The sequence below is a fragment of the Acartia tonsa genome, chromosome 14 (genome assembly GCF_053477335.1).
Source record: "Acartia tonsa isolate MP-2025a chromosome 14, ASM5347733v1, whole genome shotgun sequence".
NCBI lineage: Eukaryota > Metazoa > Arthropoda > Copepoda > Calanoida > Acartiidae > Acartia > Acartia tonsa.
The window spans coordinates 13,804,149-13,817,499 of record NC_137273.1 but is presented as its reverse complement, the minus strand read 5'-3'; the positions used below and the strand labels follow the sequence as shown (position 1 = coordinate 13,817,499).

Here is a 13,351-nt window from a genome sequence, read left to right as displayed (position 1 = left end):
GACAATAGATTATGTTAAAAATTTTTAAGATGTATTTAAAGAGAGAGAAAGAGTAAAAATTGAAAGAGGCAATATAGACAATATTTAGATTTTTCTAATAGTAGTTTAAATTGACTAATAGAATATTATATCCTCTATAGCTCAATGGTTAAGTTCGTCATTTAATTTTAATCCCAGCAGTCTGAAGCACATCAGATCAAAACCATCAAAAGAAAAAATATTTTTCTAACATTGTGAACAATGTCGATAAAGAATAAAATAAAACTAATTGTGAAAGATCACTCAAAATCTTTTTTAAAAAGCAATTAAAAAAAGATATTTTCAACAAGATTCGAACTGGCCACCGTTAAACCTCGAAATCTAGACAGAGAGAGAGAGAGAGAGAGAGAGAAAAAGAAGAGAGAGAAAGAGGGAGAGATTTTGAAGGTGTGATTTATTGTTTTTTTTGGGGGGGGGGGGAGTCAACCATCTACTATTTTTAATTTTAGTTTTAAAAAAAAAATAGTTAGAAATCTTTCCAGGACCTATGATAAGCTACCCTGTAAAAGAGAACCATATCGGTTCAGTGGTCAGCGTTTCCTTTGGTACAAACAAACAGACAGACAAACAAACATTCGGTTACTTTATTATATGGATGATATCTATAAAAGTTAAGATTACTTACAGGAAATTAAACTGGAATTTTTAAATATGTCATGTCGTAGGTTTGAACGGGCGACGTTCGCGCTACGTGAACATCGTTTTAAAATTTAACTTTTGGGGATACTTCTTATAAGGGGATAAAAAGCAATAAAAAATTTTAAAATTTCCCTGGGCCTATTGGATGCTTCACTGTAAAGAAAATATTTCGGTTTAGCTGTTAGAAAATCCTTTCCTGCAGATACGAAAAAGCTTACTACTTTATATAATGGTATATAGTTAATAGATTTAAGTTTTTTTTTTCTCGCGGGGATTAGAACCGGAACTCTATATGACGTTATTAAAAAAAAAGAAAAAATTACGTCGGACTTTACCCACTAAACCACACCAGTACTATCTTATATAGGCAATTTTAAACAATACAATGTAAGTATCGTATATGGGCTATATTTTGAAATGGCCGAATCTTTTGTTCCAAGCTATGGTTTATACTTTATTCTGTACTTTTATTCAGGGTTGCCATTTTAGAGTAAAATTTATTCTTATTAATAATAGTATATAACCGCCCAGAGAAATTTTAAAGATTGTATAGATATGACTTCTTGAATATTTCAAATAAAAAAAAATACAAAAAATATCTGACAACCGTTACGGTTTCGAAGTTCAACTCATTAAGATCAAGGTAGTGTCCACATAATTTATGATCAAGTTAGTGTCCACATAATTTTTGAGAATATTTTTCGTGGATTCCCAGTCAGATTAGAACCTGGATTTTAGAAATGGCAATTTTTTTCAATAATACATAATAAAATTTGTATTTGATATTCCCTGACCCTAATACATTCTCACTTTAATATTCCAGTATCGCTTCGAATCCGAATTAGAACCGGTTCTTAGCCACACTGAAAAATATATACATATGCATCGTATTATATCCAGTTATCTATGAACATAAAAATGTACAATCAGTTCAGATTAAAGCCAGTGTTATATAATAATAGTTAATGAGACGATGCTAAATAACTATAAGGAAAGATTAATTTGTTGTCAACGGAATTTTGGATAAAAAATGTGTAACCTAGGAAGGCTAGAACCTGGATTTTAAGGATGACAAACTAGCGCGTTAACCCATGCGCTATTTAGGAAAGGAATTTTCACCCAAATTTTTAGGTAATACTTAAAAATACTAATATAGAAGCTTGGAAGCAAAATGCTTTTTAATGCATGTAAAGTAAATATGTTTTTCTATGAATATGTTAATATTTATATTTAATGATGGATTTTATAGATGTCGTTTCTCTAAGTCATACCCAGTCATATGTCATGTTGAAGGGTGAGGCAAATTCAGATTTCAGTTTTCATGATTTGAGAAAAATTCACCATTACTTGAAAAGTTGTTATTCTAAATTTAATTATAACAGTTTAAATTTTGCATGTTGCATTTTCTTGGCTGCTGGGTTTCCTATGATATTAGCATTTTAATGGAAAATTTATATATATTGAATAAAATATCTGAAAAACCTCATTTGAATCACATTTTTTCTTAAGCAGAGTCGATCGAGAGTTTTAAGATATGAATTAGATATGAAGAGAAAAAAATTAATATTACGCCTTAGCCCACTCAGCCATAACCTATGTTATATTTGTAGTGGAAATTTAAACATATTTTAAATTGCGCAACAAGATTTGTTTGTAGACAAATTTACCTTTTGTTACGTGGAGAAGCAATAAAGATAATTCCTAGAATAATATAATATTTAAATTTTTTTATAGTATAAAGAATAAAATTACTTTTTGTAGACATCTTTGTAAATAAATAAAAATTGATTTTGACTCCATAGGTAATAAGATTCATTTAAGTCAATCTATCAAATACTTAAACATTCTGAAGATATTAATACATTACTGGGAAAGTTATGGATACTTTAGTTTTTAGATTTAAAAATCACTTTTTTTGTAAATAAAAGACAATTCATTGTGTTGTGCGGACTTCCTATATTTAGACAAAAGTTTATTTTTTGTTAGAAACAATAATAGGAGAATGTATAATGTATATCTATATGTATATTCAAAACCCACCCAACCCCCTTAAAATCCTTTAAAATAATGGACAGTTATAAAATGCCATTTCCCGAAGTTGCACGCGGTCATACACAATGTTAAAAGGTTAGCTAAAATTTCAGATACTATTTTTTGCAATTTGATTTACTTATTTTCTCCATGATATTTAAGCGATGCTTTCAGGATTATCTAATTTGCTATGATATAAAGATGAATTTTTCTCAAATCATGAATACTGAGATCTGAAATTTGCGTCACCCTTCTAACATTGCGTATGTCTGTGTACGACTTCAATGTTTCAGGATGATGATTTTTATAAGAATCAATATCAATAATGTATCATAACAGAAGGAAACAATTATTTTCACTAATTTATCTAAACCTGGATGGTACATCCAGGCATTTCTAGTTAATTAATAAATACTTCATCAATTTCAATTAGAAATATTGACCAAATTTTCCAAGTCAATTTTCTTATTTTTTGGCAAACTTGATGGGGTATAAAATATTTTTCATGTCTCCAACTGAATTAACAGACAGAATATTATGGGGCAACAAAATGACCGCACTTCATCGTGTTTTAGTCAATGTTTTGTCATTGTTTTGTTAAAATTATAAAATTCATATTTTAATTAAAATGTATATTTTTTGTTATATGTACGATATATTATGATGTAATATATTTTTATATGTACAAAATTCGTCTATTTGTATACATAAAATAAAAGAGACAAACTAAAATGCATAATACTTATCAATCGCATCGTATTATAGACAGCTTTCCGTGGATACTAAACTGAAGAATTTAAGATTGAAACCAGTTTTGTTAACCGTGAGAACGAAAGTCTGGGTTAACAAAACTGGTATTAATTTTAGGATTTTTTTTAATATTCGTCAAAAATTGTCTGTAATTTGATACTATACTTGTTTTTTAAGTATGGCTGATAACCGGATCCACCGGATATTGCATAGTTTCGAAGCCATACTATCTTTAGTATTTTTGTAACTAATATGACTATGTCAAAACTAAACATAGCATGAAAAAGAAATATATTTAGAATATATCAATAAATTAGTTACTACATATTTTAAAAAGAAAATTAGTTTAATGTATGTATACATATATCTACTATAGATTGATGTACTAAAAGTAGCTGTATTTTTAATGTTTAAAATGTACATGTTAAGCTTATACCATAATATTTTTTACATATTTTAAAGGAGGGCATTCTACGTTTTTATCTTATAATTATTTTTACAATTTTTTTGCCGCCCTTTTATTTTGTAAATTTTTTCAATTTAATTAGTAGATTTTTAAAAGCGAAGCTTTTCTATAATTAGGGTCGGTCCGTCCGTACGTCCATCCGTACGTCCGTAACGGATAGCTTTTTCCGTTAATTTAGCCATGTTAGAATTGTCCTATCGATTTCAAATTTTGCATGGTGATTCCTTTAGTAGTTAGGTACGATTTAGAAAGCGTAGCAACTCTATAATCATTACCAAAATGTCCGTACGTCCATTTTAAACATGTTGATTTTTTTACTTTTTTAACAACACATTTTTATGTGATCAAATCATCGGATTGATTTGATTTTTGGTATATTGATTCCTGGGACAACAAAGTATAATGTAATAAGCGAAGCAACTCTATAATCAAGCCCTAAAAATGTAAGTATGTCCATAAAAATTATCCTGTATTAAGCAGTTTTACAACAAATTTACTTACAATTTTGCTTTTACTCTTATAAATTTATATTATGATAATTAAGTTCTAACACTATACAAGTGTTAATGTCCGTTTGTCCTACCGTTTCAGTGCTTCGCTTTTATGGATGTTGTCATCCTTGTTCTTCTTCACTTTTTTTTCTTTTTTTTTGGCCACATACCCCCTTCCACTTTTCTAAATATTAGTAATACATTTTTAAATTAGGCTGGGTTAGGTTGTGTAAACTTTAGTGGAGCGCCGCAAGGGCTAGTAACAAGTTCTAAAAAATAGGATAAATTGGGGGGAATTGTTTAAACACTTCGTAGAATGCAGGCCTAGCTATTCTAACTATCAATTCAACAAAAAAAATCACGAAACCTTGTGGAGTAAGGTTGGAGTATATCTTGTTTTTCCATGAACCTGAAGAGGGGACTGGGTAAGAAGGGGGAGGAAAAGGGGAAGAGGGTTGTTGGGAAATTTTACTTCAGAATTGTTTGTCAGAATCACATTTCCTTTTCCCTGCGTAGAATGCCCTTTAATATGTACGATAGATATGATTATTTTTAAATTAATTTTTTGATAATGTTTATTTCGTAGCCAAAGAAAAGGATTGTTATGGTAATGGCACGACAACACCCTGGAGAGAGCCCTTCTTCTTTTGTAGTACAAGGTTAAGTTCTAGGGCTCGGCAGCCGCGTGTGAACCGTTTATTTGAAACATGTTGGGTGTCCCAACAGTTTTCTAAACGGGCGATTTTCATAGAAATAACAGGTTTAGGGATACAACAGATTTTAAAGTTTCTTATTTTGATTTCATTTTCCTGAATGGTGACTTATACTCCGTTGCTGACCCCTAACTTTTTTTCCTAGCGGCTAAACGGCTTTTGGTTATACCTTTATTTATATATAATCGGATTAATCGGTCCTATAAATAATCCGGCATTTTAACCCAAGGTGATATCAATTTAAAATATTGAGGTTAGTTTTTTATCTTTTGGTCAGTGTAGCATTTTGTGGGCACAAGGTAGCCCAGCAAGGTTAGGGCTCCCTGCAGGGGTTAGGCTCAAAAAATACTTTCTATTTAATCTTAAACATACTTAAATAGGAGGTTAATACAAGAAAGTACCTAGACAGTTCTGTCGGGGGGGGGGGGGGGGGACGGGGGTGTATAAAAATTTTCAAAATTGAAAAAAAAATATTTCTATGAGGATTATACCAGAAAGTTTACTATTCTATCTTAAATTTTTCCGTCGGATAAAAATATTTTTACAATATTTTTAGGGGTCAATAATTGAAACAAAAATATTTTAGGTTTAATAGACTTTCTGTTATCAAAGCATAGAATTGCCAAAGAACTTAGAGAAAAACTTATTTTTAAGGTAACTTGTAGCGATGCTATTTTATTGCTAAAAATGTCTGTTTGTCCATCTGCCTGCAAGAAAATGTTATTTCCTAGGTTGCTATTTAATGTAGAGAGCAAAATTTTTAGGTGGAGGTTCCCCTTACTAAAGAGTATCCAGTAAACTGTTACTTAGTCCGCCAGTCTGTCTGGCATGCTCTAAAAGACATAAAAATGAAATAACCTAAATTTTCAAGGCTATCCAACGAGAGTGAATTTTTGTAAAACTTTAGGGACAAGTATAATTTACAGTCCGATGTCCTCTGTCTTTGCTAGTAGCAGAAAAACATTTTTTTTTTATTTTAGATAATAAAGTTAGAGCATTCTAGCAGCTAAGTGAGAAAGCAAAAATTTCTATGGAAAAGAACATTCTGCAAAGTGTTAGGTCTTTGCGATAATTCTATATAGCCATATACCCTCGACCCCTCTATACTCTAACTTTTTTTTTTAGATAATACCTATGATGAATCCTGACGGGGTTTACCTAGGAAACTACAGAGGTTCTCTTATAGGTAGGAGTTTGGATCCACTGCAGTTCACGGTAAAATATTGCTGGTAACGAATATTGCCAAAAATCTATGAATTTTAAAGGCTGCTAGCTGCCAAACGGCTGAACGTACTGATCATACCCGCACACCATTTTAAGCGGTATAAGAAGGCCTACAAATAATCTGGATTTGTCATTGATTTATTGTCAATTGTCTTATCCTTAAAGTTCTTTTTGTCAGTCTTGGTAGATTTTGTTACAGAAAAAGGATATACTTTATGGTATTCAAGGATAACATCCATGAAAGCAAATCCCAACAGATCAGACGGTCAGACAAACCAACATAATCTATAATACAAAGTGGAACGATGTCTGTCCGTCTGTCTGTCCGTCTGTCCGTCTGAAGCTTAAGATCTCAGTAACCACTGAACCAATTGGGCTCTACTCTTCAGGGAATATACCTACTGGTCCTGTGATGGTTTTAAGCTATTTTCTTGGGGGGTGGGACACCCCCAACCCCCCCAAAAAATAAAAAATACCCCCCCCCTAAAAAAATTTTTTTTTTACTTTTTCTTTTTAAATCAAAAATACGAAAAATTAGGTTGATCAAACCTCTTGGGGCAAAGCCCCTAGAGACTAGGGGCGAAGCCGCTAGTCAAATATAAAGTATGAAAGAATTGATATATATTTATATTAAATACGTTGTCACTCTACAATAACATTTGCTAATATTTCTTCGCCTGACCTTCTCATTCTTATGCTTCGTTTTTATGGATGTTGTTATTCTTGTTTGTTTGATTGAAATGTTATTGATTATGCCCTTTTTGAAATAAAGGCATCTAATTTTCACTTCTTGCACTAATTCAGACAAAGCCCAAATCAAAAATCATCCGTGTGACGTCTTAAAAATGAGGGATTATCCATCTCTTTTTTAGGTTTTTTTTCCAATTCTTCTCTAATCTCCCTCATTTTTATGACGTCACATGGATCTTTTTTGACACAAATTGGGCTTTATCGTATATTTAGCTTGATATTATAATAGAGCTAGAAGAATAGGCTAATACATGGAAAGATAGTAATATTTTTTAATATAAAAAAGGCAACAGTTTTCATGAAAACTAATCATGTTATAATTGGTTTTTACAGGTACAGACTTGAATCGTATCTGGGACGAGAGTGATCCGTACTGCCATCCAACTATCCATGCCGTTAAACAGCTGATCACCACACTTTCAAAATCAGTAAGTAATTTTAGTAGCGCAGCTACTCTATAGTCAAAGACTTCTAGTATGTGAGTCCGTACGTCAGGAAGGTGGTAAAATCCAACTATCCATGCTGTTAAACAGCTCATCACCACACTTTCAAAATCAGTCAGGCATTTTAGAAGCGCAGCTACTCTATAGAACTATATTGTATGTATGTATGTCCAACATCATCGACTAGCCATCTATACATGCCGTTAAACAACTAATCAAAACACTTTCAAAATCAGTAAGTAATCTCAGTAGCGTAGACGTAGCAACTTTATAGTAAGTTTGTGTATGTCCGTATGTCCATCCATAGAAAAATAATTAAGGTTTGTATTCTGTAAGCATCAATTTAATATTCCATTCCTTGTGAAGAAACGTCTGTAAGTCTATAAAATCAATTACTATCAGTAATTCGTAAGTAATTTTCATAGCGCAGCTACTGCAAAGAAATTAAATTGTATGTCTGTATGATTTGTCTCCTAGTGCGTATGTCCCCTATTGCATTTGTCGCACTAGTACGTTTGTCGGTGTACAAATATTTTTAATTAAGGATGAGACACCCCTAGACTTTGTGCTGGATCTCCACGTCTCCAACACTATGCTGGGTTTCTTTATTGTTGGCAATGCTTTCGACAGCGTTTTCAGGTCAGCTTTACATACCTAGGTCTTGAGGGATATGTCAATGAGGGTTTAGTTGATGTACATCCCTAATGATGACGAACAAAATTACCCCTTTGGTGATAAAATTATTGGATGAAAATTTTGGATAGTAATAGTTCGAAAAATGTATGTAAAATCAAGAATAAGAAAAAGGGGTCATAAAACATTGAGTACCAGTGTAATTTACTACAGTTCAATGCCCCCCTCCCTCCTTGATTTTATACCATTAATAAAAAAGTGCAATTTTTACCTCTTCCATCGATTCAAATTATTCATAGTTTTAATCATTAAGACCCTTAAGACCTTTAGTCCCTATTTTGTTTGCCCAGGCCTGTGGTTCTTTCGGGGCCACAAAATCAGAAATAAATACCATGATTTAAAATTTGTTATCTTCTGAAAACTATCTTTAATACGTTGCAATTCATAACTTTTACTACCTGAATAAAAAAGCAAGTGATTTTAAGGGCTAATTATAGCCAGTTTGACTTCAGAGTAGCATTTGATTATAAATAATTATTTCAATTATTTTAATAATGTTGCACCATGCTATTGCCTACTCTAATAAAATGATCCATCCAGGTGGCTAACATATTTCCCATATTTTTACCCCATCTCCTCTACTCCTTCTGGGGAAAAGTATTGACCAATAAATTAGGAATAAAGTAGCAACTTAAATTGACGATAAAAATCCTAATATCCACATGTATTATATCCATTGTTTAGGAATGAGAGACATATTGTGTTTCCAAAGATGTTATCACAAAACTGCCGAGATTTTAGCCAAGAAAACACTATGTATAATAAGGTAAATATTTTGAATTAAATCAAAACAAGGACGAACATATCTAATTGCATTGATATGTTTAAAATTGAATAAAAAATAGCCTTAAACCAAACAGAGAACTTGATTTAAAAATGATATATCTCAAAAACAACCAAGTTAATTACTAAAAATGGAGAACTCTATCGGTTAAGAGGCTCGCGAGATCTTATCAGACAAACAAGAAACCTTACTATTTTATGTGAGACTAGCGACTTCGCCCCTAGAGAGCTCTAGTGGAACTTTAAATTTTTTTTTATAATTCAAATATGTCTATGTTGCGTTGAACGCTCTTCGTAAAATCGAGAAAAGTAAAAAAAAATTGATTTTTTGTGACTTATCTTGGGAGGGTGGTGCCATCCTCCCCCAAAATAGTTATAAACCTTCAGGGGACCTATGAGAAGCTACTCTGTTAAGAAGAACCTGATCAGTTTAGCAGTTAGTGAGATCCTTCTGTACAAACAAACAGACAGACAAACACACATCCTGTTACTTTATTATAAGGATAAATATTTTTTTCTACTAGGATCCAGACAAGAAGGGAACTGCGCGTAGGTTTCTGGCCGACACAATTGAGTCACAAGATACTAATGTTTATTCAGTAGAGGTAGGTACATTCAATAGGTCTTTTGTCCATTAGGTATTTTTTTCAGTAGATCCTTATTTATTAGATCTTTTGTCCAGTTTGTCTTTTTTGTTTAGAATGACATTTATCCATTAGGTCTTTTGTCTATTAAATTTTTGTCCAATAGGCCTTTTTTACATTAGGGTTTTTGTCCATTAGGTCATTTGTACATTAGGACTCTTGTCCATTAGGTCTTTTATCCATTAATTCTTTTGTCCATTAGATTTTTTGTTCAGTAGGACTTTTGTCCTATAAACAATTTGTACATTAGGTCCTTGGTCTATTAGATCTTTTGTTTAATAGGTCTTTTTTATATTATGTCCATGTCCAATAGGTTTTTTGTTCATTAGGTCTTTTGTTCATTAGGTCTTTTGTTCAATAAGTCGTTTATTCATTAGGTCTTTTGTTTATTGGAAAACTCTGTTGGGGTAAATTTGGGGTAAATGTTTTGGAGTTCAAGAAAAGGTGGTAATATAAGTTTATATAAGATGAAATTTTATTCATAAAGGGCTCATATTCAGGGGACTATAGGGATGAGACAATGGACGTAAAATTGATATTTATGTTTGGAGACACTCTGCTTAATGAACCAACCAATCAAGATTCTTCAATAAAACTTCTTAAAGTGAAGATGATTAAAGTCCCTCCACAGATTATGACGTCATACGAAAGAATAGCCAATGAGAGGCCAGTATACACTGTAATTGACCAATGGTAAAATTTATGCTGGCCTCTCATTGGTTATTTTATCGTATGACGTCATTATCTGTGGAGGGACTTTAAGCATCTCCCCCTAAAGTGTTAAGCCGACGAATAAGAAAAAGTGATTACAAAACTTTGGGAACCAGTGTAATAAACTGCCCAATATCCTCTCCTTTCCTGGCTTATATGTCAATTCTTATAAATCACTTGAAATATAATCTTTATCTTAGGTATCAATGTATGGTTATAAACCCGAGCCAAAATCCAAGAAAATCATACCATACACGGAAGAAAATTGTAAGTTTTATTCATCATTAATAATAATGTATATAGAATATGTGGATATTGTCAGAAATTCTTGCATACCCTGATGCAATGTTTGTTCCAGCTGGCTAATATATCCCCATTCACTCCCCTCCTGGAGGACCATTAAACGAGGACCATTACAGCAACATAAATTGACTATATGTCCACTGGTCGTAATATTCACGTATTTTATATTCATTGCAATAATGTATTTGATTTACTAGATATTTATCTTTATAATTTTAATACACTTTCTGTTTTATTAAATTAAAGGTTTATAACTTAATACCGGCTGCGAACCTCCTAGACATTTTTCATTTTATTTTATTTTTAAATGGGAGATTTTTTATTATAATCTTCCTATAAATTAGCTATATTTTTGGTATAGACAGACAGACACAGATACTTTTACTTTTAAATAAGGATCAACTAAAAAATCTCAACAAAACTCACTCCAAATTTTACAAAAATGAAGCTTTTGAATGATTTTGATTTTTCTTTTCAGATATTTTACAAGGACGAAGTATATGCAGAGCACTATGGGATTATTATAAAATATCAGGTGATTCTTCACAAATTATCGTTTATGTTTGTCTGTCGTACCACTCATTATTTACACTTAGAATAGTCTTCCTCTCTCTCTCTCATTATTTCTCTTTCTCTATCTATTTTTCTTTTTCATTCCTCTTTTTATCTTTTTCTTTCTTTTCCATTTTACTTTTCCTTTCTACCTCTCTCTCTCTCTCTAGTCAGTTCGTCCATACACTAGGAGGGTAGGGGGTAAAGGGGGTGTATGGGGGAGGGCTGTCATTATTATAGCCTGCTACAAGTTTCACTTTATTAGATTATATAATTATCTGATGCTAGATCCAAGTAATAATAAATACATTGATTTGGGTTAATTTTTTATTGTTTTCTAGGTCATGTAGAAGGCTGTGAAATAATTAGCGAGGAGGTAAATCAAATTATTTTTTTATATAGTTAGAATCAGGGAGTATAGGGACATTCGACTTTACATTACACTGGTACCCAAAAATTAAAAAACAAATAATCGGGAATAACTTATAAGATTGGCAAAAATCAAATGATAATTGCTGCAGATTTTCAAATAAAAATTGTCACTGCAAAATGCTTTGAAAATGTTACAAAAGTTTCATAACTTCCTTACAAATTAATCAAATTTATTTTATTCGTTTTAAGAGAAGAAAACGAATGAGAAAAAGAATGAAAAATAGACAAAATAAATATGTAAAACAAAAACCCTTGGTAAAAATTTCACGGTACTAAAGGACTTTTTCCCTTTATTCTCAAATTTTAAGTAGATATTGTAAAAGAAGAAGATTTTTAATTATCAAAATTCTTGAAATTCATTTGATTTTTAAGAAGGACAAAATGATTTTGTAGATTATAAATTTTCAAACCAAACTTTTAACTCTTTTTCAAAGTAGAGGAGAAATATAATATATTGTATTTTTACAACTTTTTTTCATTGTTACATTTTATTAAGATAATTATCTTTTTTTTCAAATTTTAAATGGTGGATTTTTTAATAATTTTTTACTTTTCAAAGAAAGGTTTTGGAAGCATTAGGACAAATGTTAAAGGAACCAAGAAAATAATGGTAAATGACCAAACCTCAGAGTTTACTTTTGATTTTAACTTTTGCTTGTTTAATTTATCTTAGAAAAGGCGTTGGAGGATTTTTCCAACCTTTTTATTGACAGCTAATGACAAAATGGCTATTTGTACTGCCTCACTTTTAAAGAGTATCTAAAAGTGCACGACTTAAGAAAACTCGCGAAAATTTAGGCTTATTAAGTTAATCTTAGTAAGTTATTACGGTATGCGAATGTAGGCTGTACCTTGTCCACTAAAAGCCTAATGAAATAGAATTTATTTGTTGTGAAATATTTAATATGTCGTCGTATTAAGTATAAGTTTCCGGGAGAACCAGAGAAAATCTATCTATCTATCTATTTAGGATAAGTTTCCGGGAGAGCCAGAGAAAATCCTGGAAATCAGCGAATTTTCTATGCTTAGACTCAATGACATTGGTGAACAAAGGTAAATTATTTGGGCATGTGTGATCTTTAAGATCTTGGGAAAGGCCCTCATCTGAAAGCTAATTATTTAGAAGTAGTTGCTTTTGTTCTAGCCTCTAAATTGAAGGAGGGAAGGGAGTGTCAGTGAAATAGTCTTGAACCACCCATAGCTTTCCTGAAAATCGAGATCTTTAGCTTCAGACACAAAAAAACACTGAAACCTCTCATATCCCCCCTCATCTCAAATAAAAACCTTGAATGTCCCTGAAAATAAGAACAGGTATAAAATAAAAAAATTGTTTCATATTAAAATATTTTACAATATAGAAAGCGTTGTCAGTCACTCTATTAACAATTTTTTAAAGCTAATGCATGATTTATTAAGTTTCGCTTTTATGGATGTTGTCATGCTTGTTTTTAGGAAAGTTTTTGGAAGCGTGGACGACATTGTTTATATGGACTCTGACGAGGATCCTGAGGCAGTTGATAGGGATCAGAGAGGTATAAAGATAAAAAAAATATATGAAAATCGATGATAAGCTGCCTGTCCTTTCATCCATGAACACAAAAATCCCTTAGAACGTAAGGAAATTTCATTTTGATACTAATAGTAATACCAAAAAAAGAATTTTAATCGGACCAAAAACACAAAGGAT

General features: G+C 31.5%; 1 protein-coding gene across 1 annotated transcript in view; it reads left to right on the top strand.

The window, feature by feature from the left end:
- The window catches only part of LOC145305201 (cytosolic carboxypeptidase 6-like), a 119,118-nt gene that overhangs the window by 76,579 nt on the left and 29,188 nt on the right, over nucleotides 1-13,351 (top strand). The window contains exons 12-23 of the mRNA XM_080146762.1: nucleotides 5,003-5,075; nucleotides 5,716-5,783; nucleotides 6,255-6,315; nucleotides 7,437-7,531; nucleotides 8,091-8,185; nucleotides 8,924-9,005; nucleotides 9,547-9,627; nucleotides 10,578-10,644; nucleotides 11,159-11,215; nucleotides 11,574-11,608; nucleotides 12,635-12,717; nucleotides 13,117-13,196. Coding sequence (XP_080002888.1) covers nucleotides 5,003-5,075; nucleotides 5,716-5,783; nucleotides 6,255-6,315; nucleotides 7,437-7,531; nucleotides 8,091-8,185; nucleotides 8,924-9,005; nucleotides 9,547-9,627; nucleotides 10,578-10,644; nucleotides 11,159-11,215; nucleotides 11,574-11,608; nucleotides 12,635-12,717; nucleotides 13,117-13,196 — 877 coding nt within the window. The remainder of the gene's footprint in view (nucleotides 1-5,002; nucleotides 5,076-5,715; nucleotides 5,784-6,254; nucleotides 6,316-7,436; nucleotides 7,532-8,090; nucleotides 8,186-8,923; nucleotides 9,006-9,546; nucleotides 9,628-10,577; nucleotides 10,645-11,158; nucleotides 11,216-11,573; nucleotides 11,609-12,634; nucleotides 12,718-13,116; nucleotides 13,197-13,351) is intronic.